Genomic DNA, 25,805 nt, shown 5'->3' on the forward strand with positions numbered 1-25,805 from the left:
GAGCTATCGAGACAAGGCAGCACAAGGAGTAGGTGAACACACGCAAGTAAATGTCACGAGCCACAGGTGAGATTTGATGGGACTGAAGCATGTTGCTGGAGAGTGGACTAGGATGTGGCTCAATGGCAATGGTGGCTGCAGTGCTGGCTAAGAAGAGTTATGCTCTGCTACCACTATTAGGTTAGGATTCAGCGACACACTCACGGTGAACAAGTGAACAGCAAAGAGAGAAGAAAGTGCTCTCTTATGGCTCCTTTTTGGGCCTTAAGAGGGGGTGTTGAGAAACCGATTGCATTTCTTTTCGTTACTTCATTCCAATTTCACATTTATAACCCCAGAAAGGGCTAGGTGCCCACATTCTGGGGCGCGACTAAAGATTGTCTATGCCTACAAATATGGCACTAACTCCCCCCATTACATACACTCTCATTCATTCTCTCCCACACCTTCAGTCATCTTCTTCCATCAAATTGACTCTTCCTTGTCCATCTAGTTGCGCTTCACGGATGCTACTTTCTAGAGTGGTTCGAGTGCTGCCATCTAGAGCTGCCTAGCTGCCACCCAATGTTCCTGGAGCTGTTGCCCAGCCTACCACACTGCCCAGGACTGCTGCCCACCTGCGTCCACATCATCCACATCTGCATCTTCATCTCCTCCTGAAGCCCACATTTGTGTTTGCTGTCTGGACAGGCCACCCTGCTCCTGGAGCTGCATTTTCCATAACAGCATTTGCATTTTTCTGCTCAGCCCCTTTCCGGCATCCATCTCAGCTCTGAAAAGCAGTCTGCTGCCTCTCCATGCCATGTTTTGCTGCTGAGAGGCCCTCTACTTCTGCATTCAGCCTACCGCAGGCTGCTCTGCTATGCTACATCAACCAGAGCTCATGGTTGCTGGTGATCTTCTTCTTCTCACTCCAACAACATCCAAGGACTGCATTCTGCTCCCTCTACAATTGTCCTTCTTCAGCATTTACCTTCGATACCCTACTGCCCAGAGGACTGTGTTTCACTCCCTTCACTATGCAGATTGCCTACATGCACCTGATCAGCCGGGACAGTGCAGTCATCTTCAAGCTTTTGAGTTTGTGAGTTCTCTTCTCTCAGTGTTTGTCGTACTGTGTTTCTCCTCGCAAACCCTACTATCTCTCTAATATGGTATGAGTTCAAACCATCCCATCATGTTTCTTGAGAGATGATGGTGCATCAAGTCGGGGGGGCTATGCAGTTGGGTGACGGGGTGGGTTGTGTAGGGTGTGGGAGAGACGTAGGGGGATGCCTACGCTCCTCTGGTCTGTGGTGGTGCTACTGCTCACGCATCAGTCCAAAGGAGTAATAAATAAAATGGTGGAAGATAAAAATGGGTGATTGAAAAGATAGAGCAATACCAAGGTGAGGATGCTATTGTGAAAATACATCATTCAGTTTATGATTTAAAACATCTATGCAAGATGAGTGCAAATGAGCTATGGGGAGTCCAAGAGTGAGTAAAACAGCTGTAACAGAAGGTCACCCAGCATGGAGCATGGAACAAAGGGACACTCAAGTAGCTTGCTTTAATAACATTCGCAGTTAAAACATAATCTATTGTAAAAGATGCCCATGTCTAATAGCTCAGAAAAACAAAGTACAACTGCATCACGGAAGTTATTTTCCAGTATGGAAGTTATTTTGCAAACATTGAATGAAGTTATCACTCCCATGTATGCTCATCTCATACTTTACAAAACAAGCACAGCCTGAGCCATTTCGTGTTGTTTCAAGCTTATACTCCTAACTAACAGGGTCTCATCCATGATGAATGCTGAGTCCTGACAAGAGGCTTTTATGATAGAAACTGGGCTAAAAGTGAAAGATTTTCACCTCCCCAATCCATAGGAGACCTTCAAGATTACCAGCTGCATTCGCAATTCCAGGACCTTCCTCACAAATCTTTCGCAAAGCCATTGCACAACTGCTTGAAGCACCAGGTATCTGCAGACCTAAGGCAAGGAAAGAACTGACCACACAATGATCAGTTTTTCCACGAGTGACATTTGAAAACAGCTTATATTAAGACAAGGTTCAAAGAAACTTTGCAGTTACATGATTAAATGGTTCAGTGTACCACGAGATGAACAACCTATGTTAAATCTGAAAACATGTTACTCACAGTACAGGTAGAAAGGCGGATGAATTTGGACAAAGGAGCTTTGAAAACGACCCTGCAACTTCTGCTGCAGATTTGTGCACCTGATGATTTTGATTACCTAGTTCAAAACCTTGAACATCATGGGACAGGCTATCACTTGGCAAACAGAATGCAAGTTATTCCTCTGAAGAAGCTTACTTATCCTTAGGAGAGGTACAGAGCTGTAAACTGACTCAATAAAAGATAACATAATTTTTAATTTTTTAAAACACCACTGCAGAGCCCATTCAAAATATGAAAAGATCTTTCAAATCTTAAAGGACATGCCACTTATTCTTTACCACTATACAATACTTGCAGAAACAAACCTAGAGATTAACATGTAAAATGTGAGATTATATTGCTTCTGAAAGACTGTATATGCATTTCTGAAGTTTCTTAATACATAATTCCTTCATTAAGCATCATAAAGCTATACGGATTCCTTTTTCTCCAAAGGCTTTCTGAATGTTTCTTCAATACCTTTTCTATACTGCCCCCTCAGGTGGTCTGGCATTATAGCCCACCCCCAGTTGTTCACACAACCATTGTATTTGTGAGGTACTTAGACACTCTTTATAAAGTTCCTTGCTCTTTGTATTTTACCTCAGGGAGACTTTCTCCAGGGTATTATTACTAGAATTTTCTTTTCTCAGAAAAAAAGGTCACCATCAAAACTAGATGCATACAAATCTCCAAGACCCATGTTGCATAGTGCAAGCCATTAAAGCAAATGGAATTACAAATATGCACCCAGTAAAGGCATTAAAGCTTTTCAAGTCTTACAACAACCTTTTCTCTAAATTGTCTCAAATCCAAAGGCAGTTTTGAGAATCATGCCAATGACTCATAAGTCAACCACCCAACTTTGCAAAACCCAGATTAATTACTAATTTATTAGTCCTTACTAAGTTAGGTGCATGTCTGCCACATCACCCAATACTTGGCTTTAGCCCCTTCACACACATTAATTGGTCCATTCACGTAAACTGTCTGGCATTAGCCCATGTTCACACATGTTTATCAATATGTGTAATCTGTCGTAACCACATGAGACTGGACATATGTATACTCTATAATACTCAAGTTATCACAACTCTGGGTGGTGATCCCATGTCAAGTCATAGTAATGGGCTTGATGTTTCCTCCCTTTAAGAAATGTTTTTCTCCTTCACAACAAAAATCAGAAGATCCACCTCCAGATTTGGCAGCTGGCTTTAAATAGTGCTTAAATGCTCCTGTCTTGAGCTCTCCTCTGAAAAATCCTTCCAATGAGCTATGTACTCATAATAGATAGTATTCCTTGTTCGCCTATCACCAACATCATTAGTCCTTACTAAGTTAGGTGCATGTCTGCCACATCACCCAATACTTGGCTTTAGCCCCTTCACACACATTAATTGGTCCATTCACGTAAACTGTCTGGCATTAGCCCATGTTCACACATGTTTATCAATATGTGTAATCTGTCATAACCACATGAGACTGGACATATGTATACTCTATAATACTCAAGTTATCACAACTCTGGGTGGTGATCCCATGTCAAGTCATAGTAATGGGCTTGATGTTTCCTCCCTTTAAGAAATGTTTTTCTCCTTCACAACAAAAATCAGAAGATCCACCTCCAGATTTGGCAGCTGGCTTTAAATAGTGCTTAAATGCTCCTATCTTGAGCTCTCCTCTGAAAAATCCTTCCAATGAGCTATGTACTCATAATAGATAGTATTCCTTGTTCGCCTATCACCAACATCATTAGTCCTTACTAAGTTAGGTGCATGTCTGCCACATCACCCAATACTTGGCTTTAGCCCCTTCACACACATTAATTGGTCCATTCACGTAAACTGTCTGGCATTAGCCCATGTTCACACATGTTTATCAATATGTGTAATCTGTCGTAACCACATGAGACTGGACATATGTATACTCTATAATACTCAAGTTATCACAACTCTGGGTGGTGATCCCATGTCAAGTCATAGTAATGGGCTTGATGTTTCCTCCCTTTAAGAAATGTTTTTCTCCTTCACAACAAAAATCAGAAGATCCACCTCCAGATTTGGCAGCTGGCTTTAAATAGTGCTTAAATGCTCCTATCTTGAGCTCTCCTCTGAAAAATCCTTCCAATGAGCTATGTACTCATAATAGATAGTATTCCTTGTTCGCCTATCACCAACATCTAAAATCCTCTCAAGCTCATGTGGATGTGAATGTTTATCAAAGAGCTCCACTATCTCATACCTAGATATGAGAGTTATCTATGTCACCAAATTTTACCTTAAGCTTATTAACATTAGAAACCGGATGCACATTATTACTAGCTGGTAATTGGAGTTAGTAATCTAGTACTCCTATCTTTTCAAGTAATGTGAAAGGACCACCATACCCTAGTGATAATGTCAGATCTTGTCCTAGGTTCATGCTCTTAGATTGTTCAAGCACTCTTAGGTAAACTTGCTCTCCTTTCTAAAAAACAAGAGGTCTTCTGCACAATAAGCATAGGCCCTGGCTCTCCATATTGCATCTGTCTAATGCTACCTTGTGCAAGTTTTAGCATTCCATTCGCGTCCTCTATGATATGCATAGTTATCTCAACCTTTTCTTTTTGCAGACCTATCACATAATGAGCTCTAACTCAAAAACCACACATTAACATAAATAGGCTATATCCATTGGAAGACTGCTTGGCGATACAATATAATATAAATACATACTCTTCCCGCGACTAGTTTGCCATTTACTTATGTATGTTCGTAGCATATCTCCTAGGATTCTGGTAACCCTTTCCACTTACCCCCCTCTTTAAGAATAACCTGTCATACTCATACTAACCTTACCATCCAACTTCTTAAACACAGCTTTATAAATGTGACAACTTAAAGGTTTATTCAGATCTTAAATAATATTTCTTTAAAGGATATATAAGCAGTATAAGATCTCTACAAATAATCTAACCAATTCCAAAGTTTTAACACCAAATGTGGTTGGAACAAACCTATTTTGTCTACAATTACCCACACAAATTCATGCCCTCTCTATTCCAAGTAACCTAAGAATAAAATCCATAGAGACGTAGAGATACTCTTGCATTTCTCTAAAGGAATTTCTAATGGATGAAGAAGTTCTATGTTTAATCTTTCAACTTTTATTGGCATGGCATCAATTACATTCGATTGCATAGGTCATAAGAATAAACTGGATGGAGATACTCTACCATTTCCCAAAAGAAATTTCTAATGGATCAAGATGTCCTCCTACTGTTAATCTTCAACTTTATTGACCTTACATTTATTACATTTGATTACATAATCCAAGAAGTTGTTATTATTTCACAAGAATACAGCTATCTCTTAATAAAACTATATGTCTTGTTAACTCCTGGGTGTCCTGCACTAGGACCATCATTACACCCATAAAGAATTTAGCATTGCAAAACATGATCTCTTCTACCCTTGTAAAGTAAATATATCATCTACTTTCGACTTGAATACATCTTAAATGTCCTTTTTCATTGGATGCCCGTACAAGTAGAACCCTTTTCAATGATTTCCCATATTTTGGAACATGAAATTTCAACCTACCATTTCCCTCTCAATAATTCAATCAGATCAACTAGTAAACTAATTAAAACTCAATTTATGTATCATGGCTTTCAACAAAGGGAAATTACTACAACACCATAATTCCCTTTTCTAGATCTCAACTTGTAGTCAAACTCTTGAAGGAGTTCAGCTCATCTAGCCTTTAAATCCTGTAGAACTATTCAATTAGTAAGCTACTTAATGCTTTTTGTGTTCAAACAACATCATAGCATGGATGAAAAACTGATCACCCCCTAGACAAGCTTAGGTGACTCAACCAATCATGGCTCAATGACATGAAGCAACTGCATATCAGTTAAAAACCGTCAGCATGAATAGAGTGCTTTGACAGACCAAAAAGTGGCCAGCTGCTGAAATGAAAGGTATACTAAAGAAACCATCTAAATTTTCACAATGATGGGGGTCACAAGTGAGTCGACTCGCATATTTGTACATGCAAAAAGTTGTTACAAACGCTATCGAGTGAGTTTTGAACAAAACTTTAATTACCCATGAAACCCTAAGAACCACACTTTAAAGGCTAATCATGAAGTGATATCTAGCATTCCCAATAAATTGCAGAGCTATACACATAGCTTGAGATCATACAAGGTTTCTCACCAAATGCAATAATGCAGATGCTGCATCCATATGATTTGTGTGCATAGCCATCATAAGACGTGTAATTATTGAAAGATCAAAAGGTCGTTCATCCTCCAGGACCACCTCTGCCACCTAAAAACATAAGTGACACAATCATAACCATGGCATAATATCAAACAAAGACTATCACCTAACCTATTCAACATGAGTGCACCTTTACAAACGACATTAGTTAAAATTGATTTCTATTTAGTAAACACTTCATTAACATCACACAACAATGATGACATTTACAAATGTACTTGAGTGTTTATTAATGTGGTGTTTCCCCAAGGTGTCATTAATAGAATTTTCTCTCTCTGAAAAGAAAAATGTTTATTACTATGGTATTTCTGTTGTCTCCACGTTAAATGCATGCCTTAATTTTTCATTATTGATGTTTTCATTTCCCTATCAAGTCTGCCAAATTATATTTAAACATACGCAGGAGGTGTTCTGCTAGTACTATATGGGCAAGGATTTGGTAGGTCTAGATGTATGGTCTCGCAAGCCAAAATGGGATTGGATGGTGTTCTGCTATTGACACATGGGATTGGATGGATCTTCCAAATGCTTACCCTTAAGGCTGACTGGACTAACTTGAGTGGCATAACAAATCTGTTAGGATCCAACAACATCATCTTTTAAACACATTATTTAAGTATTGATACAAACTACTTTGTTCACAAAATGTCATGTTTATATGTGTTAGAAAAGTTGTACAGGTAAAAACCAGAATTTGATTGCATATCAGCCAAACCTATTTAAAGAACACATGAAGAACTGCCTTCTGAAATGTAAGGTAATATCATTAACATTTTAGAACATGTTATAGATTTGTTACCATGCTCTGGCAATGATGTCTAAAGCACACATAGGACTTTTGGGGCACTATTTTCCCCTCACTAAGAGCACCCCCCCCCCCCCCCAACCAAAAACCCCCAGGCAGCAGAGTGGGGGTGCTTGTATAAATGCCCATTTACTCTAGGGCAGACTTCCTCTTCTAAATCTCCTGCATCCATATTTCTCCATACACTTTGCATTGTGAGCTCTCGAGCTTCTTTTTCTCCAAGCTATGTGAGTTCTCAAACTTCTTCTTCTCCAAGCTTTGTTATTTGATAAGTTGGATTCAGCTTTGCTACAAGAAGTACAACCTTGAAAAAACACATCCATTATGTGCATTACATATCAAGCTTTTGTGGCTAGTCATAAAGATAGAGGAACCAGTACCTTTTCTACTATTAAGTAGAAATCCACAAATACATTCAGATAAAGAAGACTAATAAGGATGAGTAAGAAGCTGAAAATAAAAGCAACTATTGTGAGACAACAAGATCATGTCATGAAGGACTATCCTCATAGTTAACAGGAACAGGATCGGGATCGGGAACCCCTGGATGAGGCAAATGCCCAAGGTCAAGGAACGGGAACGGGCAGGATGGCACGACTCTTAAGTGCTCCAAATGTTCCAAATATGCCCTGCATGCCCCAAATCACTACAAATTGCCTTCCTAGCCTGCCAATGCTACAAATTGCTCAAATTGTCCTGAATGTCCCAAATTGCTCTCAATGCTCCAAAAATGCCACAATTTCCCAAATCCCCCAAATGTCCCTATAATGGCCCCAATAACTGTCAGTGCTCCAAATTGCCCCAAATACCCCGAAATTGACTCAATTACCCCTATCTTAGTTTTTAAGCATACTACATTGTATCAAGTACTTATAAAGGATTGTCATTCCATGAGCTCCATTGAGATTCGACTAAAGTTACAACTTCATGAAGGTATCAACTATATCTAATCATCATCTACCTTGATCCCTTGATCATTTGACCTATTCTAGCACATCGAATTCAAGCTCAAAAGCATAGGACCTCCAAACAGGTAATCATATCACTGAAAAACTTAGAGAGAGAATCCTGCCCTGTCCTGGCCAACCAACAATCAAGGTGGCTCAATTAAGTACTATTCAAATACATTTCTAGATAGTTCTTGACCTCACTTTAATATGTACTTCGGTACCATGTCACATCCATCGGCAGAGAAATAAGGCTTTCATGAGACCAATGATCACAAGAAAAGGAATCTGCTTGAGGGATTGAGAAAGAAGAATTGTTACATCAGCTTCCTTTATACATCCAGATGCATTTCTTGGATCTGCAACTTTTCTATTTTTTTCGTGCACAGGCAGATTAGACAGGTCAACTGACTGACAAGGATCATACTGCTAGTCACAACACAGCTGCATTGGCATACAAGGCTAAAACACCGGATATGCAGAATGAAACAAGTCAACTAAACTTGATATCACTGAGCCACATAAGCACATGATCTTCTAAAAACCGTTATGCAGAATGTGACAAGATTTCCATCAATGAGCCCACAAACAAACACGTACAGCATCCTTGAATTAGTGCCAAGTGGAAAGGGAAAAACTTACATTGTTTAAAGCAAAGAGTCGGACCTCCACCATCTGCCATGGGATTGTCGATTTCAATGTAATCCAGGTCCCACCCAATAACTGAGAAGCCAAATTTTTAATGTTGCAGCTCTTGTATCTAAAAGATCTCTTTGTATGAACGAAATTTCAAGAATTCGCCTTCAAAAAGTACACAACATTGTAATTGCAAAGTTTGTAATAAATGATAGATGCAATTTGCTTTTCATGAAAATCAAAACACCCTGCCTAATCCCAATATTCAAGCAGAGACATAGAGTTCAGGTGCAGATGTAAGTGAATGGCATAGTTACTATTCATCAGACTTTTCCCTTGACATGTTACATTACTAGCATCTCAGCAACTTTACACATTGCTGGTTTAGGACTTTTCCAAAATCAGTGTAGAAAAAATCAGAGATATTCCATCATGCCACACATAAGAAGTAATTCTATTCAGAACGTTCTAGAGAGTTCCTGACTTGGACCCTAAAGACAGTAGAAGAACTATTTTCTTCCTTGTAAAGCACTGATCCCAATTGGACCAAATTGATGTGCCAGAAAATCTTCCCAAGTATAAGCCAATGGATGGAGAACTGTATCTCTATTAGAACTTTTGAAACAATGGTAGGCTCTAGAAGAGGATTCTATTTAATCAATCAGACTTGTTTTTATCTTGATCTCAGCAATCACCCAATCTGTAATGAAACAGGATAAGGGACTGATCATTTGTGATATCATTTTGATAGAACCAAAAGATGATGGGCGCCTAATCCTGACAACTAGCAGCAGCTAGCTCAACCAGCCGCATAACAGGAAGTCCTTTTTTCTACTATTGCCACTGATGTGAACTCTTTACAAAAAGCACCTGCCAAGAAAGCACCTTCCATGCCAACTCATAACCCTCACCAGAGTAAGTCAACCTTATATGGTATCCTGAATTTTCATGCTTTAAAGGATTCAAGATTCCCCAGCTTTAGCTCACAAATCACTGCTATGAATACGAGATTCCAAACCTGAAGAACAGAGGTTGTGACACATTTTACTCAAGTTTCCCTACGTTGAGCCGTACTTGTAATTTAAAAACCTTATGTAAGCTCTAAAAATGGATCACATAGGAACTTAAGGCTTCAGGACTCTGCAAGCTATCATGGAATGGCTCAGACTTTTCACCTGTGACATCAAATATTTATTAAATGCCTCTATACAAGACAAGACATTCAGAAAGCATTTCTTGAGATGCAACAAAAACACCCCATTTAAACTAAAGATAATCATTTTCTACTTACATTTGCAGAAGAATCTGTCAATTTACTGCAAATTTACTTTCAACAACTGAAGTGCAATCGACATGTCAGTGAACCAATACCTTTGCAAGAAATTGCTCTCTTCCTAAGAAGTAGCAGATGTCTGTAAGCAGTTCCTCTAGATTTCGGCGGAAACGAGAAAGCCCGTCTGGAAGGTTGGTTACTCCATTAGCTTCATCTACACTAAATTCTGCCACCTGAGAAATCATAAAAATTCAGGAGATTGTAACTAAATGTGTGTGCAAACCCTCAAAGTGCATGCTTGCAAAGTACACTTTCTTTCTGTTGGTAGTTACAAGAGCTTTTGGCACAGAAACACCTATGTCCACGGCCTAGTAAAGTACTTACACAAAGCCTATACACATAGTCATACAACTTGTAATGTAGTTACTCTCATTAAATGTACCTCAGCTCGCAGAAACAATGCATCCAGAAGGGCTGTATAAACTGGTGCAAATGAGATCAGAGACCTCTTCCGTTGAGCTTCACTGTTCATACCTAACACATACTCAGCCAAGCAGCACCTGTTCTCACCAAACAAAAACATAAATGAAACCGTATCAAAATTCATATTAATACAAATTCGTTCTTAGAAAACTATCCAGCCAGCATATTTACTTTGATAGACTTCATAAGAATGAAATCTGATAGGATTACCAGAGAAATCACATCCAACCTAAGAGCAAAAACATTTATCAGATAAGTAGTTCGACAAAAATCCGGGGGTTAATACCAGCATATGGATATTTAAACCTCAATGTTAGTAGCACATGTCTGAGTAAAACAATTCCGACAGAAGTCTGCCCAGTATCCAAGCAGAGAGGCCTCAAGAATATTGGAAATTCCTGTGACAGGGGCTAACACCATTCTATTGGAGTTCATCTCAGTCTTTTTTGCCTACTTCCAAACAACATCTATTTATGTCATTTCTTCTGCACTTGCAACTTCCAAAATAGCAACATGACGTCTTTCAATTCCATGTACAATGTTCCAAAGCCCATTTGCAAACAATACATGACGCATCATATAAGCCCACAATGGATAGTTCATTCCATCCAACTTGTCCTCAATAGTCAATATATGGAATACATCATTGCTGCCAACCATAGCCATTGATTGTACTTGCTATAAAAGTTGCATGTATAGAGGAAAATACATACAAAAACAACATCTACTATGTAGGTAATATGAAGGAGATTGTAAGGGCTCTTATCTGCAGAATTGATTGATGCCAAAAATCTGCGCAAAAGGATGAAATAGTCTACGTAATATTGGAAGTAGTGCAAACACATGCCAAAACAAACCAGAATCGAAAATCTAAGGATGCCAAGCCTAAAGGGCCACCTACAATATATGTCAACTTCAGAATACTCGTCAAATCTCGTCCAAATCTGAGGAAATCAAGTAGAGGATGTCGCTAACTCTGCCTAAGAGGCCAAAGCCCGCTCTAATACCAATTGTTGGATTTAGGATTGCATGAATGCAAGTCTACAGCTAGGAGAAAAGGAAGTTGGATAGAGCATAACTCAAAGGGCATTTAGAGACTACAACTCAAAGGAGAAGATTTACAAGACTAAGTATGCCCTAAAAGTAAATTGGCATAGATAGAAGTATGCCCTAAAAGCGAATAGACATATATACAAGGTTGAAGAGGGAAAAATGTGCCTCGACAATCCCAAGTGTGTTTACACACATCACTACCGAAATATGGTAGCAATTAATATACTAACAAAGAGATTTCTCACTTTTGTTTTACAGAACAAAAACTCATTCAAAAGGGGGAAGTAATGTCAAAGCAATGGTCCTGAGCAAACACAGTCTGTAGGATAGTTGAACCATAGTGCTAATAGCAAGCAGCCGACTAGTATGCTAAGGCGTTGACAAGGTTAAAGGTTCAAGAGATAGCCTACATTAGTGCACCACGATATTGACCAAAGGGTCAAAGGATAGGCGATCAATTTAAATGGACTTACTAAAAGTCACTCTAAATATAGAGTTCATGGATCTGCCTAAAGATATTAGTATGATGCTCAAAGAGGCTATCATCTTGAGTGGTTATCATCTACAAGACCATCAATAGACTTGGATCCAGAAGCCCACCTTGTCTTCTTAGATGCAAACAAGGATGAGAGTTTGGCCAATATCTACAAGATGACTCTCGATAACTCTGCCTATATAGAAACCCAACGCACTCTTCCAACGTTGTCACGTCCAATGGCATCCAATTAGTACCATCTGATACTAGTACGGTATTAATCAAACTAATAAATCTTGGACCTACGTCCGATGAAAAAATATTGTACATATAATTTTAATGCCCATACTTAATGTTGCGACTCGAAATAATACAATTTATACATTTAGAGACTTTATACCGGGAGTTTACATATTGAGAGCTTGAGGATAAAGAGAATAGGAGAGCTTCAAAGTGAAGATAGGGTGGAGATATGGTGAACTAGAGCTTAAGAGAGAGGGATTAGAGAGCTTGAGAAGAGTTTGAGCATAAAGAGCCTGAAAGTTGAGCTTGAAATTTGAATTTGAAATTAGAGAGGGAAAGAGAGCAAGAAAGTATATTACTAAAAGGGGGAGGCAAGGGGAGAAAGAGACGGAGAGAGGGGTATGTACAATTGTGTTGTGGAGAGGAAGCCTCAACAACACCTACAATTTACCCCAAAAGTGACCCCAAATGGTCACAAACACGCACTTTGAAATAGTCGGACAGTTTTCATCAGACACCATCTAATGTGATCAAACGAGTCATACAAGACAAGACGGATCAGACGAGTAGACTTGTTCATCAAACATCATCAACTAGGCACTCTTCCATACAACCATCAAGCCAAGTTGATCATGGAGAGTAGAGCCACACATCGTACGTCTCCCCGTCCTAACATCTTCATCTATGGGAGTCAATGGTGGGGGGTTGTCTAGTGTCACTTGTGAGAATATGGAATAAATCCTTGGCCAAGTTCTAAGGCCTTGGCACAATTAAGTTCAACATTAACCATGGCTTAGGTTTTGCTATAGCAGACAATGTATATTGTGTGCCTAGTTAGGGATCGATCTCTTATTCATATACGATCTTGAGAGAGTTGTATTCTTTCCTAAGACCATAGCTTAGATCTTAGATGATGTGACTAGTCAAATGATAGCTCAAGGCCAGGTACAACCTAATGGCCTCTATCTAATGTCACAATTTCTATGACAACTGATGGTGAAGGACTCCAAGTTCCATCATATTCACAACCTAGCTATGCAAGGGTACTTAGGCTTGGAGTTTCAAGGTCCCATCCACTTCATTTTCACTGGTCAGGCAAAAGAACTAGATTGTTTCAAGGATGTATCAATTTCAAGAGGGTTTCAATTGTCAAGTGGAATGCACCTTGATAAGTTTTGTACCATGGCGGTGTAGTTCTTGAATTACCAAACTTTTCCCAAGCAAGTGGACTAGTTATGGATTATTTTCCGTGGTTAAGCAAAAAAACTAGATTGTTTCAAGAATGTATCAATTTTAAGAGGATTGTAATTGTCAAGTGGAATGCACCTTGATAAGTTTTGTACCATGGTGGTGCAGTTCTTGAATTACCACACTTTTCCCAAGCAAGTGGATTAGTTATGGATTTTGATTTATTCTCATAAAGTTCAGTTGGATGATATGCACTCACAGTCTCCTCGCTTTTCCAAACAAGTGGATTAGTTATGGATTTTGACTTATTCTCATAAAGTTAAGTTGGATGAGATGTACTCACACTCTCCTTGCCTTTAGTCAATGTTCCCTTCTTAAGCAAATATAGTTGAATGAGATTTCACCATGACTCTCCTCACTTCAAGAGTTGGTGTTTCCCCTTCTACACCCTCACATCGTCCTCCTAGTTCTAAATATGGTGGCTCCTAAGCACAAAGTATCTCAACAACAAGTGGGAATGCTACAAGTCAAGTCTCCTTCACACCCAATCTACCTCCATGCTCTCTGCAAATTAAAGTTCCTTCATGTTTCCCACAAAGCTTCTCCTCAATCATATTTTCTCCCCCTATAAGAGCAAATCCATTGGTTGCTACTAGCGGTGGGTATAATGATACTACATGGACAATGTCAGTTTTCTCAATGGGTCACAACGGCTTTGTCTCCTAGCCAATGGGACACTAATGGCAAGGAAGTATCCAAGCTTCTGAAAATTCAAATATTCTTCACCTTTTCAAAAAGTTGTGATGGTGTCATTATGCACACTTGGGTGCATGAGAGAGACCATCTCATAGCCAAAATAGTTAATTTTATCTACTTGGTATATGTCTCTAGACAAATTATACCTAAAGGACCATGCCCAATAACACTTGTCCACAAAGCCATCCTTGGGTTTTAGTTGATTCTTCACATAGCACTTTGACAAAAGTTTACTTCTCTAAACTAGATCAAGAATAGGTACCACAAGTGGACAAAAATCATAGTCGTTTGGAGTTTCAAAAACCGGTAAATACAAAGACCTTTTGGAGTCACCAAACAAAACATCACCCCTATTCCAAAACGACGAAAAGAAACAAGAACTTTATCTATATATATATATATATATATATATATAGTACATTGTACAAGTGTATGGGGTGTCTATGTGTGTGTGTGGGTGTGTGTGGGTGTACTACTACACTCGCACACTCCACACAGTTATCTTTGTTTATATATATTTGTGTATATATAGTTAGTTAGTTAGACAAATCTTGTGTGTGATTTCATGAATCCTCTCATTGTAGATGGTTTTAATAAGAGAAATAAGCATGCACAAAAGTAGAATTTGAAGGCTGTAAATGAAAGCTAAAACTAAAACACCTCGGTTGTCAACCAAAAACGAAAAACATAGAAGGGTAGAGTTCAAGCCTCTCCCCCCCTCTCTTGCAGCCCCGAGAAACAAAACAAAACATTTTTTCCCCCGAAAACTCAAAAAAAAAGGGGGATCCCAAGCATGATTTCGATTCTAATATGTTTCAGATGTTCCAGTTGTCAGAAAGGCCATTCCAAAGGTCTCAAACGCCCTTTTGAAAAACTATGAAGCAAATGCTACCGAGCCTCAAGCTTCTAACCAAGGGACATTAAAACCATCCTTCCTTCTTGAAGACGGTGATGAAACTCGATTAAGCACTTAATTACAGCAATTAACAAATTCACAAAATTGAAAATGCACACATTACCACTTTAATCTTGGACATTGGACACCCTATTGGTCCCAAAACTAGTGCCACTTTCGGTATTTCTTTAACTTATATTGCAAATGGATGGAGTACAACTGAGATCCTTTGACCTTCTCCACTAATCCAAGTGCCTCTCACTGTCGAAACTGACTCGCAAGTCTCCAAACCAATTTGCCCCTTGATTTGATTCGGGACTAGCCTTCACATTGCTCCTTGAAATACAAATTCAGCCCCAAACCTAATATTGGCTGGTTGGCCTCTTGAGTCTCCCTGAAATCCCTCAATATCAGCTCTAAGAATTCAAGTTCTAGGGCCTCAATTCTGAGTACACATCCCGAGGCAGTTATCAAAACCCTAATTTTTGCTGTTAAATTAGGATTCACAACACAAATTCACTGAAATATCCTTCTCTGATGACTCAAACTACAAGAAAATATTGAGATAAGATGAGAAATAGCTAGGGGATAAGAGAGAATGCTATAGAGAGAGAAATTTCAAAGTTTCATTGCAAGGAACGCTAAAAAGCTACTACTGCTCTCTACAAACAACCATAAAAGCTATCACCTGTAGCTTAGGACCATTAGAAAGACTGTTGCCCCCTCTTGTCAGCTCCTATCACTTGCACGAGAAGGACCTTGCGCTGCTGTCACGTGCTCCTTGAGGACTCAAAATTGCTATCACTTGCTATAGAACTAGTCCATGGTGGCCGCAAATCATATCAACAATATCTCCTTGCTCTTTAACAACCTCTTTCTCTCTCACAATGGCTAGAATAGACTTCCACTAACCCCTAAAAACGTTTTTCCCACTTACATGGGTAAGTTTTGCCATGCAACAACCTTCTAATCTTATTTTTCAACATTATTTATCTTATTAAATTAATTTTTAATTTTAAAAATTAATTTAATAATTATTCTAATGCTCAAAAAATCAATTTGACCAACCAATAATTAAATTGGCTACACGAATTTGTCTTCCAAGTATCCCTATGCAGTTATTGACCCTTAACCCGGCATTAATTAGTTGATTAATGCCTAGTCTCTAATGTCACCACGTTGACATTAGTGGCCAATAAATTGATCTAGGCCCAAATCTGACATTGGGTACTACCTAGTACCTGTCAAGCATAACTTATTACAACTTCTGCTTTTGACACCCACTGCATGCTCGGGGTCCTTGGCCTTTTACCATGAAATAACTGCCATCTGCATCATCGGCAAGATTAAAGCATCTCAAAATTTCACATCCCCGTGACAAGCATTGTACGCAATGCTGTTAAACATAACTTGTGTCTGCACAAAACTTTCGCCCGCAACATGTATTTACTTATTTTACTATGTATTAATCATGCATATAGAATGTTCTACATATGTCAGCCATATGTATCTATCACAAGCTTGAAACTTGAACACTTATTCCAATCTTTCTTTGTCCTTGGAAACTTGAGCAGTTATTCCAATCCCACTTCATCCAATCTACATGATATAACATTAGCAGACCTTGGAAAAGTCCTTTTCTCTTGAACATGCACATGTTTTCATTCCTTCATAAAGTCTTTTTTGCACCTGATAGAGTACACATAGTTGGGAGACATTACAAAGCAAGATGCTTCTGATATATAATCTTGAAGCATATCCAATTTCAATACAACACCTGCTACAAGGAATATAAACAGTACTTCCACATATATAATAACCACCAAATCTAGCAACCCTGCTTTGTTAGCAAGTTTCCAGTAGTGAATAGAAAGGTGTCATATTCTCTTAAATGTTAAAAATTAGCACTCCACTGAGAAAGAAGAACTTTGACAAAATTCCTCTACACAGCCAAAATCTACCCTTTTTGACACGTAATACCAGCTCGAAGATATAAACACAGAGTCCTTCATAAATAGTAATAACAAACACCTTTTAAGCACCTTTTATAGTGTAAGAAATCATGACAATATGGTCGGATTTGAATCAACATCTGAAAAAATCATTGAGTGGCAAACATATCATCAGAAGAGCAGATTTTGACCGGCATATGATGACAATGATGCATACCAGAAAGTTAAGGTCGAGTCCGCTATTTCCCAGTCCTGACTTTGATATGCTACGCATCTGCAAAAGTTGAAACCTAAAGGTAAGAGCATACATAAATATCACAAGAAATGTTGATACCAACAGAAAATGCAAGCTGAAAACAAGGTCATTAGAAATCAAAAGTAACCTTTGCTGCTTAAATATGTTTGCACTATTAGTGAGCTAGCAAATTTGAATAACAGCATTGAAATTCAAACCTGGAAGAAGGAAAACAAATGAAAGAAAAGTGGTTGTTCTTTACAACCTTAGAAGTGCATCTGTAAGATTTAAAGCTTCAGCTGTGCCTTCAGCAATCAGCATCGGTGCCTGCAAGTGGATTCATCATTAGACAATTTCCTAACCACAACATGAACCATAAAATTTGCAGTCCACATTGAAAGTTCGTATTTTATAGTATAGCCACAGTTAAGTAAAAGATAGAGCTCCTCCTAGTCAGCAGCAACACGCAATATAATGTATGAATAATGGTCTGTCTAAAAGATGTTCACCACAGAGCCTGCAGTCACTATCTACACATGGCGTGTTAAAGGAAAACATGCAAGACTACTCAAGATATCTAAGAATTCCCCAGCTCAGATCAGCAGAAAGTCTGGGGTTAATTCCTGACAGCCACCAGTCGTCAATGTCATTTGGTATATTATAAAGCGAAATATTTCAGCTCACCAGCAGTCTTTACACTACACACAAGCAAATTAGAAAGCGAAAATCTCACCGGTGACAGTTGACAACAGTTAAATCATTGGGGTCAGCAATGTTCTGCCCCTTTGCCCTCACCTTTTGCATTTAGGCTCAAACACTTATGGTGGGCCCTCATTGTTCCATTGCACCTGAATGTTGCAGTTCAGCTGAAATTTTGCTTTTGAGCATGCACTACTGTAATCTGGCCCTGAGCTGGTTGCTTCATGCAATGGCTCCGAACTCCTCCAACTATTCCAAATGATTAAGGGATCAGTAGTTCTGCTCTTGTAATCATCCAGAAGTAGGATATGCCTCACTAGCCCAATGTTGTTATTTAACCTGTAACAATGTGCAGATTTTTCTTTTTAATCAAATGAAACTGTGGTTATTAGCATAAAGAAGCCTAACAGTTGGTACTTGACTTGATTAAGGTAGAGACCCTGTCCCTTGTGTTAGATGCGGGGAGTTCTACCTTGTCCCTCATGTTCGATCCAGAGAGCCAAAGGATGCACAGAGAGTCGAGACACTACATTTGGGACTGCCCTAGGGCTCGAAGGTATGGAGGAGAGCCTTTAGTTTGGTGTTTCATGACAAAGCATTCACTTGTTAAGAGATGCACCATTCTTCTGTTAGAGTTCATAGCCTGTTTTTAGGCAGCTGCACAGTCAGACTGTGCAGTCGGACTGCCACGTGGCAGTCCGACTGCCTGCAGCCACTTTTATCAGGCTGCGCCCCAGTTTTGAGCCCTGTTCTAGGTGATTTTTCGCCTATTTATTGCTGACGTTTTCAGCAGTCTGGCCACTATTCTCTGTCGCAGATTACAGACCGGTGCCGTGCAGATTTCTGTCTCTGTTCACAGATTTCAGACAGCAGACAGTGCAGACTGCAGCAGACTTCGAGGTGGACAGCAGGTCGCATCGTCGAGGTGGAGACACGCAGTCCAGCGCACTGCGCCCGTGTATATCTTTGTATTCAGCATTCTTTATACAGCAGATCTTCAGTGTACACTGTCTCTTTCTCTCCCTTCTCTCTCTGCGTTCTCTCTCTCTCAGTCCTACGCTTCCGCACCGCTGCACTCTGACATGGTATCAGAGCAGTGTTTGAGGGCTGACTGAGCGCAGAATCAACCTGAAGAGGAGTTTCCATCGCGACACAAATTTGCGTTTTTTGCGTTTAAGGGCAGACAGGAGGGCTGCGCCTTGGAACAAGGCTGAAACGAGTGTGGGCGCACAGGAAAGGAGTACAGGTGGTGGATTTGCTGCTGTTTACTGCTGTTTGACGCGGAGAAAGTTTGAGTTTTCAACCTAAAAGTGCAGGTTTTGCTTTTTCATCGCCTCCGGCGGGTGAAGAAGCTTCGGGACGCGGAAGAGCCTTAGCAGGCTGAGTTTACCCAGTCAGAGGGGGCTGCTTTTGCGTTTGAGAAGGCATTGCAGGTGAAGATGTCTACAGATATGGACTTGGAGTTCCAGGCGATTATGGACCGGAAGGTGCCTGTCTTACCGGCTCTTCCTACAGATCAGAAGCTCGACGGCGACAACTACCGCATCTGGCGCGTTATGATGTTGGCCATTCTGGAGTCCTATGATTTGGCGGAGTTGGTACAGGAAGATATTGACCGGCCTTCGGTAAGAGATGAGTCCAAACTCTCTTCCGATGCTCGTGCGGAGTTGGCCAGGGCCCAATCTCATTGGGACAAACTGAATGCCAGGATTCGATCCTTTCTCTTTCTATCATGCACTACAGCCGTGATCGCTCACATCGAGCACCTGACGGTGGCTCGTGAGATATGGCTGGAGCTTGATCAAATGTACAATCGGATGACCCTGATGAAGAGGGTTTCTTTGGAGGTACAGATGCGGACCTTGTCCGTCAATAAGTCTTCTTCGCTAAGGGAACACATTAACAAGCTAAGGCAGCTACAGATGCAGGTTCAGAATGCGGGGAAGCCGATCTCCTCCGAAGACATGGCGATCACACTTTTGTCCCAGTTGCCGCCACGATTAAGTACATTTTACTCTGCCCTTATTGCTTCGGGGCGAGAGTCTACTCTTCGGTGGGAAGAGTTGGTTCCTATGGTCTTGGACCAAGAGGAACAGCTAAAGGGACAGAATGCTTCCAAGACGGAGGCGTTGACAGGTCAAACCTCTCAGAAGAAGGGGAAGGACCAAAAGAAGAAGAAGGGGGATAACAAGTCCAAGAAGGACAAGGAGAAGGACAAGGACAAAGACTCCACATGCCATATTTGTGGAAAGACTGGCCATTGGAAGAAGGATTGCCCTGACAAAGACTCGAAGGACACCAAGAAGAAGGAAACCAAGGATTCTGGAGCGGTGGCTGCACCCTCATCAGCTGCATTTCTACATTTAGTTGTCATTGAGGACGCTTCACCGAATGCTTCTGATGCTGCGATGGCGGCTCCCCAATCTCGAGAGTGGATTATTGATAGTGGTGCCTCACGGCACATGACTCCTTCATCAGATGGTGTTGCCCAGCTGCGACCATCGCGTGGGCAGGTTCTCATTGGAGACAGCTCTTCCGTTTCTATTGCAGGTCGGGGTAAGATGCAGCTTATTCCGGATGAACGAGGTGGCACCCATACCTCAGAGGTTTTGCATGTACCAGGATTGGGGTACCATCTCCTTTCAGTCCATAAGATTTGCTCCCTTGGTCTTCTGGTGGAGTTTGACAGTTCTACAGTGCGAGTCCTTGATCGTGAATCGAGGAAGGTTCTATCATCTGGATATGAGGAGAACGGCATTTACAAACTGAAGTCTTCCACTGCCCTCTCCACTCTTCTTCTTACCTCACAGTCACAGTCTGAATTATGGCATGCTAGGTTTGGTCACCTGAACTATGACTATCTTCGGAAGGCGTCACGGGGACAGCTTGTTCGAGGCTTGCCGGATATAGTGGTGAGCCAGCAGCCATGTGTCTCCTGCATAAGGGGGAAGCAGCATAGGGATGCCATTCCCCACACCGCTTCGCGGCGGTCTACTTCACCGATGGAGTTAGTATCTACGGATCTATGTGGCCCTATGAGGAATGAGTCCCTGCGTGGGAGCTCGTACTTCATGCTGATCGTGGATGACTATAGCAGGATGACATGGGCCTACTTTTTGGCACTAAAATCAGAAGCTTTCTCGCACTTCAAGGATTGGCTTCTCTTTGAGGAGAACCGATCAGGCTGGAAGTTGAAGACCTTGCGATCCGACAAGGGAGGTAAATTTGTCTCTAATGAATTTGCTCGGTTTTGTGCAGATAGAGGAATTCACCAGGAGTTTGCCAATACGAATACTCCACAAGAAAATGGTATTCTCGAACGGAAGAACCGCAGTGTGATCGAGATGGCGCGCACCATGATGGAGCACCGACAGGCCCCCCCAGGTTCTCTGGGCCGAGGCTGTGGCTACTGCAGTCCACATCCTTAACCGATCTCCTACGTCGGCCGTGGAAGGGATGACTCCATTTGAGGCGTATTTTGGGTCGAAGCCAGATGTTTCTTACTTTCGGGTCTTTGGGTGTGATGCCTATGTTCACATTCCCAAAGCTCACCGTGACAAATTTGAAGCGGCTTCCCGAAAACAGGTATTTGTTGGCTACAGCTCCCAATCCCAAGGCTACCAACTGTATGATCCCGTCAAGCGGGATGTATATACTAGCCGTGATGTGCGGTTTGTGGAGGTTCCGGCTTCTTCAACGGGTGAGGAGCATCCCGTTCTTGGAGATCCAGGGGAGAGTTTGGCTCCTTCTACAGTTCCACTGGAGCCTGTGCCGTTTGATTATGATTCTGTTTCTGACACAAAGTCTACTGTTCCACCGGATCCTTCTGAGGAATTACCACCGGTGGACATTCCAGAGTCTTCTACTGATGGAGAACGACGAGGGGAGGTTCGGCCTCCTCCTCGCTGGGCCCGTGACACACTCCGTGATTCAGGGATCGAGGGGGTTCCTGAGGAGTGGGGACCGCAGGATGGTCCGCGGCGGTCACGGAGGCACCAGGCGCATTCTTCGGAGCTTGTTTGCTCCAATTATAGTTTGATGTCCCGAGTTATGCAGGATCGAGAGCCCACCTCCATGAAGGAGGCTTTACAGTCCGCCCCATGGAAGAAAGCTATGGAAGCTGAGTTGGAGGCTATTGAGAGGAATGGCACTTGGTCACTTGTGCCACGCCCCCCGAAGAAGAAGGTGATTGGAGTCAAGTGGATCTTCAAGACCAAATATCTCAGTGATGGTACTTTGGATAAGCACAAGGCTCGCCTTGTTGCTAAGGGTTTTGCCCAGCGCCCAGGGATTGACTGTCATGACACCTTTGCCCCTACAGCTCGTATGGCAACCATTAGAGCTGTTCTTGCTTTGGCTGGCCATAGGAGATGGCCTGTTTACCAGCTGGATGTGAAGTCGGCCTTCCTGAATGGTGATTTGAAGGAGGAGATCTACGTTGAGCAGCCTCCTGGCTTTGGTTCTTTGGATGGGAAAGTCTACAGGTTGAAGAAGGCCCTGTATGGTCTCAAGCAAGCCCCGCGAGCTTGGAACGAGAAGATTGATTCGTTCCTCCAGACTCAGTTGGGATATCGGCGGTCCAAGGCCGATCCGCAGCTGTATGTTCACACTTCCGAGGATGGTTGTGTGCTGTTTGTATTATATGTTGATGATTTGATTGTCACAGGTGATGATGCACAGCAAGTCCAGGAGACAAAGTCAGCTTTACATCTGACGTTCGAGATGACGGATTTGGGGCTACTCCATTTCTTTTTAGGACATGAGATTTTTCAGTCTCAGAGGGGGATCTTTCTCTCCCAACAGAGATATGTATAGGAGCTCTTGGTGTCTTTTGAGATGGAAGATTGTCGGGCCCTCTCTACTCCTATGGATCCGAACTGGAAGGCCACTTCCTACTCAGCTTCTCCTTTGGCGGATGCTTCCCGCTATCGACAGTTGATAGGGTCTTTGATTTGGCTTCTCAACACCAGGGTTGATCTATGTTTTGCTGTTGGGCTCTTGGCAGGGTTCATGAGTGAACCTAAGACGGTGCATTGGCAGGCTGCTCAGAGGATACTTCGGTATCTGAGGGGGACGTCTGATTTGGGGATTCATTACCCCGCAGGGACAGATGGGTCAAATCTTGTACTTGCAGGTTGGAGCGACTCGGATTGGGCCGGTGACGTGGACCATAGGCGGTCTACAACAGGTTACTGCTTTACTTTGGGTGCAGGTGTTATTTCATGGAGTAGCAAGAAGCAGCCCACGGTAGCCCTTTCGTCTACTGAGGCGGAGTATCGGGCCGCGTCTTCCCCCACATGCGAGGTTGTGTGGCTTCGGAGACTGTTGGAGGAGCTTGGGTGCCCCCAGACTCGTCCTACATTGCTGCGATGTGACAATGAGAGTTGCATTGCCTTGGCGAGGAACCCTATTTTTCATGCCCGGACGAAGCACATTGAGATCCAGTACCACTTCATCCGAGAAAAGCTTCTGGATGAGACCATCACTGTGGAGTATTGCAAGACGGAGGATAATCTTGCGGATTTGTTTACGAAGGCGCTTCCTCAGGCTCTACTTCGGCAACATTCCAGATCCCTCAAGCTTCTGCCCTGTCCAGGCTCTGAGAGGGGGTGTTAGAGTTCATAGCCTGTTTTTAGGCAGCTGCACATTCCTCAGGCTCTACTTCGGCAACATTCCAGATCCCTCAGGCTTCTGCCCTGTCCAGGCTCTGAGAGGGGGTGTTAGAGTTCATAGCCTGTTTCTAGGCAGCTGCACAGTCGGACTGTGCAGTCGGACTGCCACGTGGCAGTCCGACTGCCTGCAGCCACTTTTATCAGGCTGCGCCCCAGTTTTGAGCCTTGTTCTAGGTGATTTTTCGCCTATTTATTGCTGACGTTTTCAGCAGTCTGGCCACTATTCTCTGTCGCAGATTACAGACCGGTGCCGTGCAGATTTCTGTCTCTGTTCACAGATTTCAGACAGCAGACAGTGCAGACTGCAGCAGACTTCGAGGTGGACAGCAGGTCGCATCGTCGAGGTGGAGACACGCAGTCCAGCGCACTGCGCCTGTGTATATCTTTGTATTCAGCATTCTTTATACAGCAGATCTTCAGTGTACACTGTCTCTTTCTCTCCCTTCTCTCTCTGCGTTCTCTCTCTCTCAGTCCTACGCTTCCGCACCGCTGCACTCTGACATCTTCACCATGCCTTTGCTTCTAATAAAGAAACCACACCAGCCTAAAAATTTCATTTTCTCCATTGCTTGCATCAAAGGAATTCACCCACATCTAAAAGCGTCAGGTTCTCCATTGCATCTATTATTATAAATGCATAGCTATACCATACCTACAGAATCAATTGACCTAGTTGGATCAATATGCAATTCATAAACTTACAATTTAGAGACAGAGAGAGAGAGAGAGAGAGAGAGAGAGAGAGGCATTGTCCCTTTCTTTTTTTAAAGAGGGAGGCATTGTCTGGAAGCATATTCATGTTAACTTTACCTGCCTTGCAAGTATCTGCAAGTATGTACTTTTTCCCATCTTGCTAGTAAATCCATGTTACTTTTGCCAATGCATCTTAATGTTCCATCATTCAACCACAACTTTAACATAAGTTAAAATCATTTCTTGTCATTGCATGCATCTTCTCCATAGAGCAGTAAATATTATTTTGCCAAGCCTACCAAGATAGGACTTGGGAGGATTATAGCACTAACATAAATCCCATTATCTTGTGAGAACATGCTCCATTAGAGGTGGACTTTTTATTACTTTTATTATGCATTGATGAATCAACTGTTTCATTACTACATATGGTTTCACTCAGTCCACAATGCCTTACAAAAATGGTCCCTACTCATTTCTTGCTCAAATATGAGGAAAGGAGTGTACGTCTATCCATCATCTTACAAATATAATTGATGGACTCTCCTGCCTGAAATATATAGGCATCACACCAGTTGTGCATCCAAATGAAACTTATGTTTGGGAGAAGACAGAAGGTAGCGAGAGGGACATTGAAGACAGTATGTTATCAACGATGGTGTATGCTAGTTGTGTGAGTTGGACCGCGTGACTGTGGGTAGACTCAATCTGCTGTGATTGCCTGACTATAAATGCCTGTCAGCTGTTCACCCATCATGTGACACCTACTCTGCTGTAACTACCTGATCACACCAGCCTGCCAGCTGTTTATCCACACATCACATCCTTTTAGCGTACTGTGTGACATACACCACATCCCTGCCTGCAATGTGTCAATGCTACACGTAAAGCCCGCAGTAGTCCCTCGAAAATCAGCAACTATTTCATCAAGAGAGAAAGCAGAGACTTACCAGACTGCATTAATCACAGACTACAGTTCCCATACAATTAGATTATAGACACATAACTAATGCCGCTCATATGAATTAGAGCCTAGAGAAAGGTGACCACCTTTAAAAAGCAAAACCACATACCGCTTGACCAATTTCTGCAAGCAAACAAGCGAGTCCACCAATCACATGCTCATTTTTGGTAGCCACTGCTGGCAGCAATAACAAATCCTTGAAGAGCTGCACCTTTGAAAGCAGAACTTGAGGTAAAGCCTGTACAAGAAGCCAGAATCTCTCTCTCTCTCTCTCTCTCTCTCTCTCTCTCTCTCTCTCTCACATGATTTCTAGACTTTAGTATTTTCAGTTATTTGTTGTTTCCTAGCTACATGTTTTAAGATTATGGTTTCATTATTCTACTTGGGAAATATGACAGT

At 41.7% G+C, this 25,805-nt stretch overlaps 1 protein-coding gene across 2 annotated transcripts in view; it reads right to left on the minus strand.

Moving 5' to 3' along the window:
• LOC148016305 (ARM repeat superfamily protein) overlaps window positions 1-25,805 on the minus strand; it is a 178,421-nt gene that overhangs the window by 79,562 nt on the left and 73,054 nt on the right. For both annotated transcript variants that reach the window (XM_087664734.1, XM_087664735.1), the window contains 9 exons: window positions 25,516-25,644; window positions 17,644-17,705; window positions 17,361-17,417; window positions 10,541-10,658; window positions 10,197-10,331; window positions 8,832-8,912; window positions 6,372-6,485; window positions 2,149-2,228; window positions 1,860-1,995 (listed from right to left, as the gene is read on the minus strand). In XM_087664734.1, coding sequence (XP_087520860.1) covers window positions 1,860-1,995; window positions 2,149-2,228; window positions 6,372-6,485; window positions 8,832-8,912; window positions 10,197-10,331; window positions 10,541-10,658; window positions 17,361-17,417; window positions 17,644-17,705; window positions 25,516-25,644 — 912 coding nt within the window. The remainder of the gene's footprint in view (window positions 1-1,859; window positions 1,996-2,148; window positions 2,229-6,371; window positions 6,486-8,831; window positions 8,913-10,196; window positions 10,332-10,540; window positions 10,659-17,360; window positions 17,418-17,643; window positions 17,706-25,515; window positions 25,645-25,805) is intronic.

This window comes from Lygodium microphyllum, chromosome 23, assembly GCF_053477565.2.
Source record: "Lygodium microphyllum isolate KBCC chromosome 23, Lygodium_microphyllum_v1.1.10, whole genome shotgun sequence".
Lineage (NCBI taxonomy): Eukaryota > Viridiplantae > Streptophyta > Polypodiopsida > Schizaeales > Lygodiaceae > Lygodium > Lygodium microphyllum.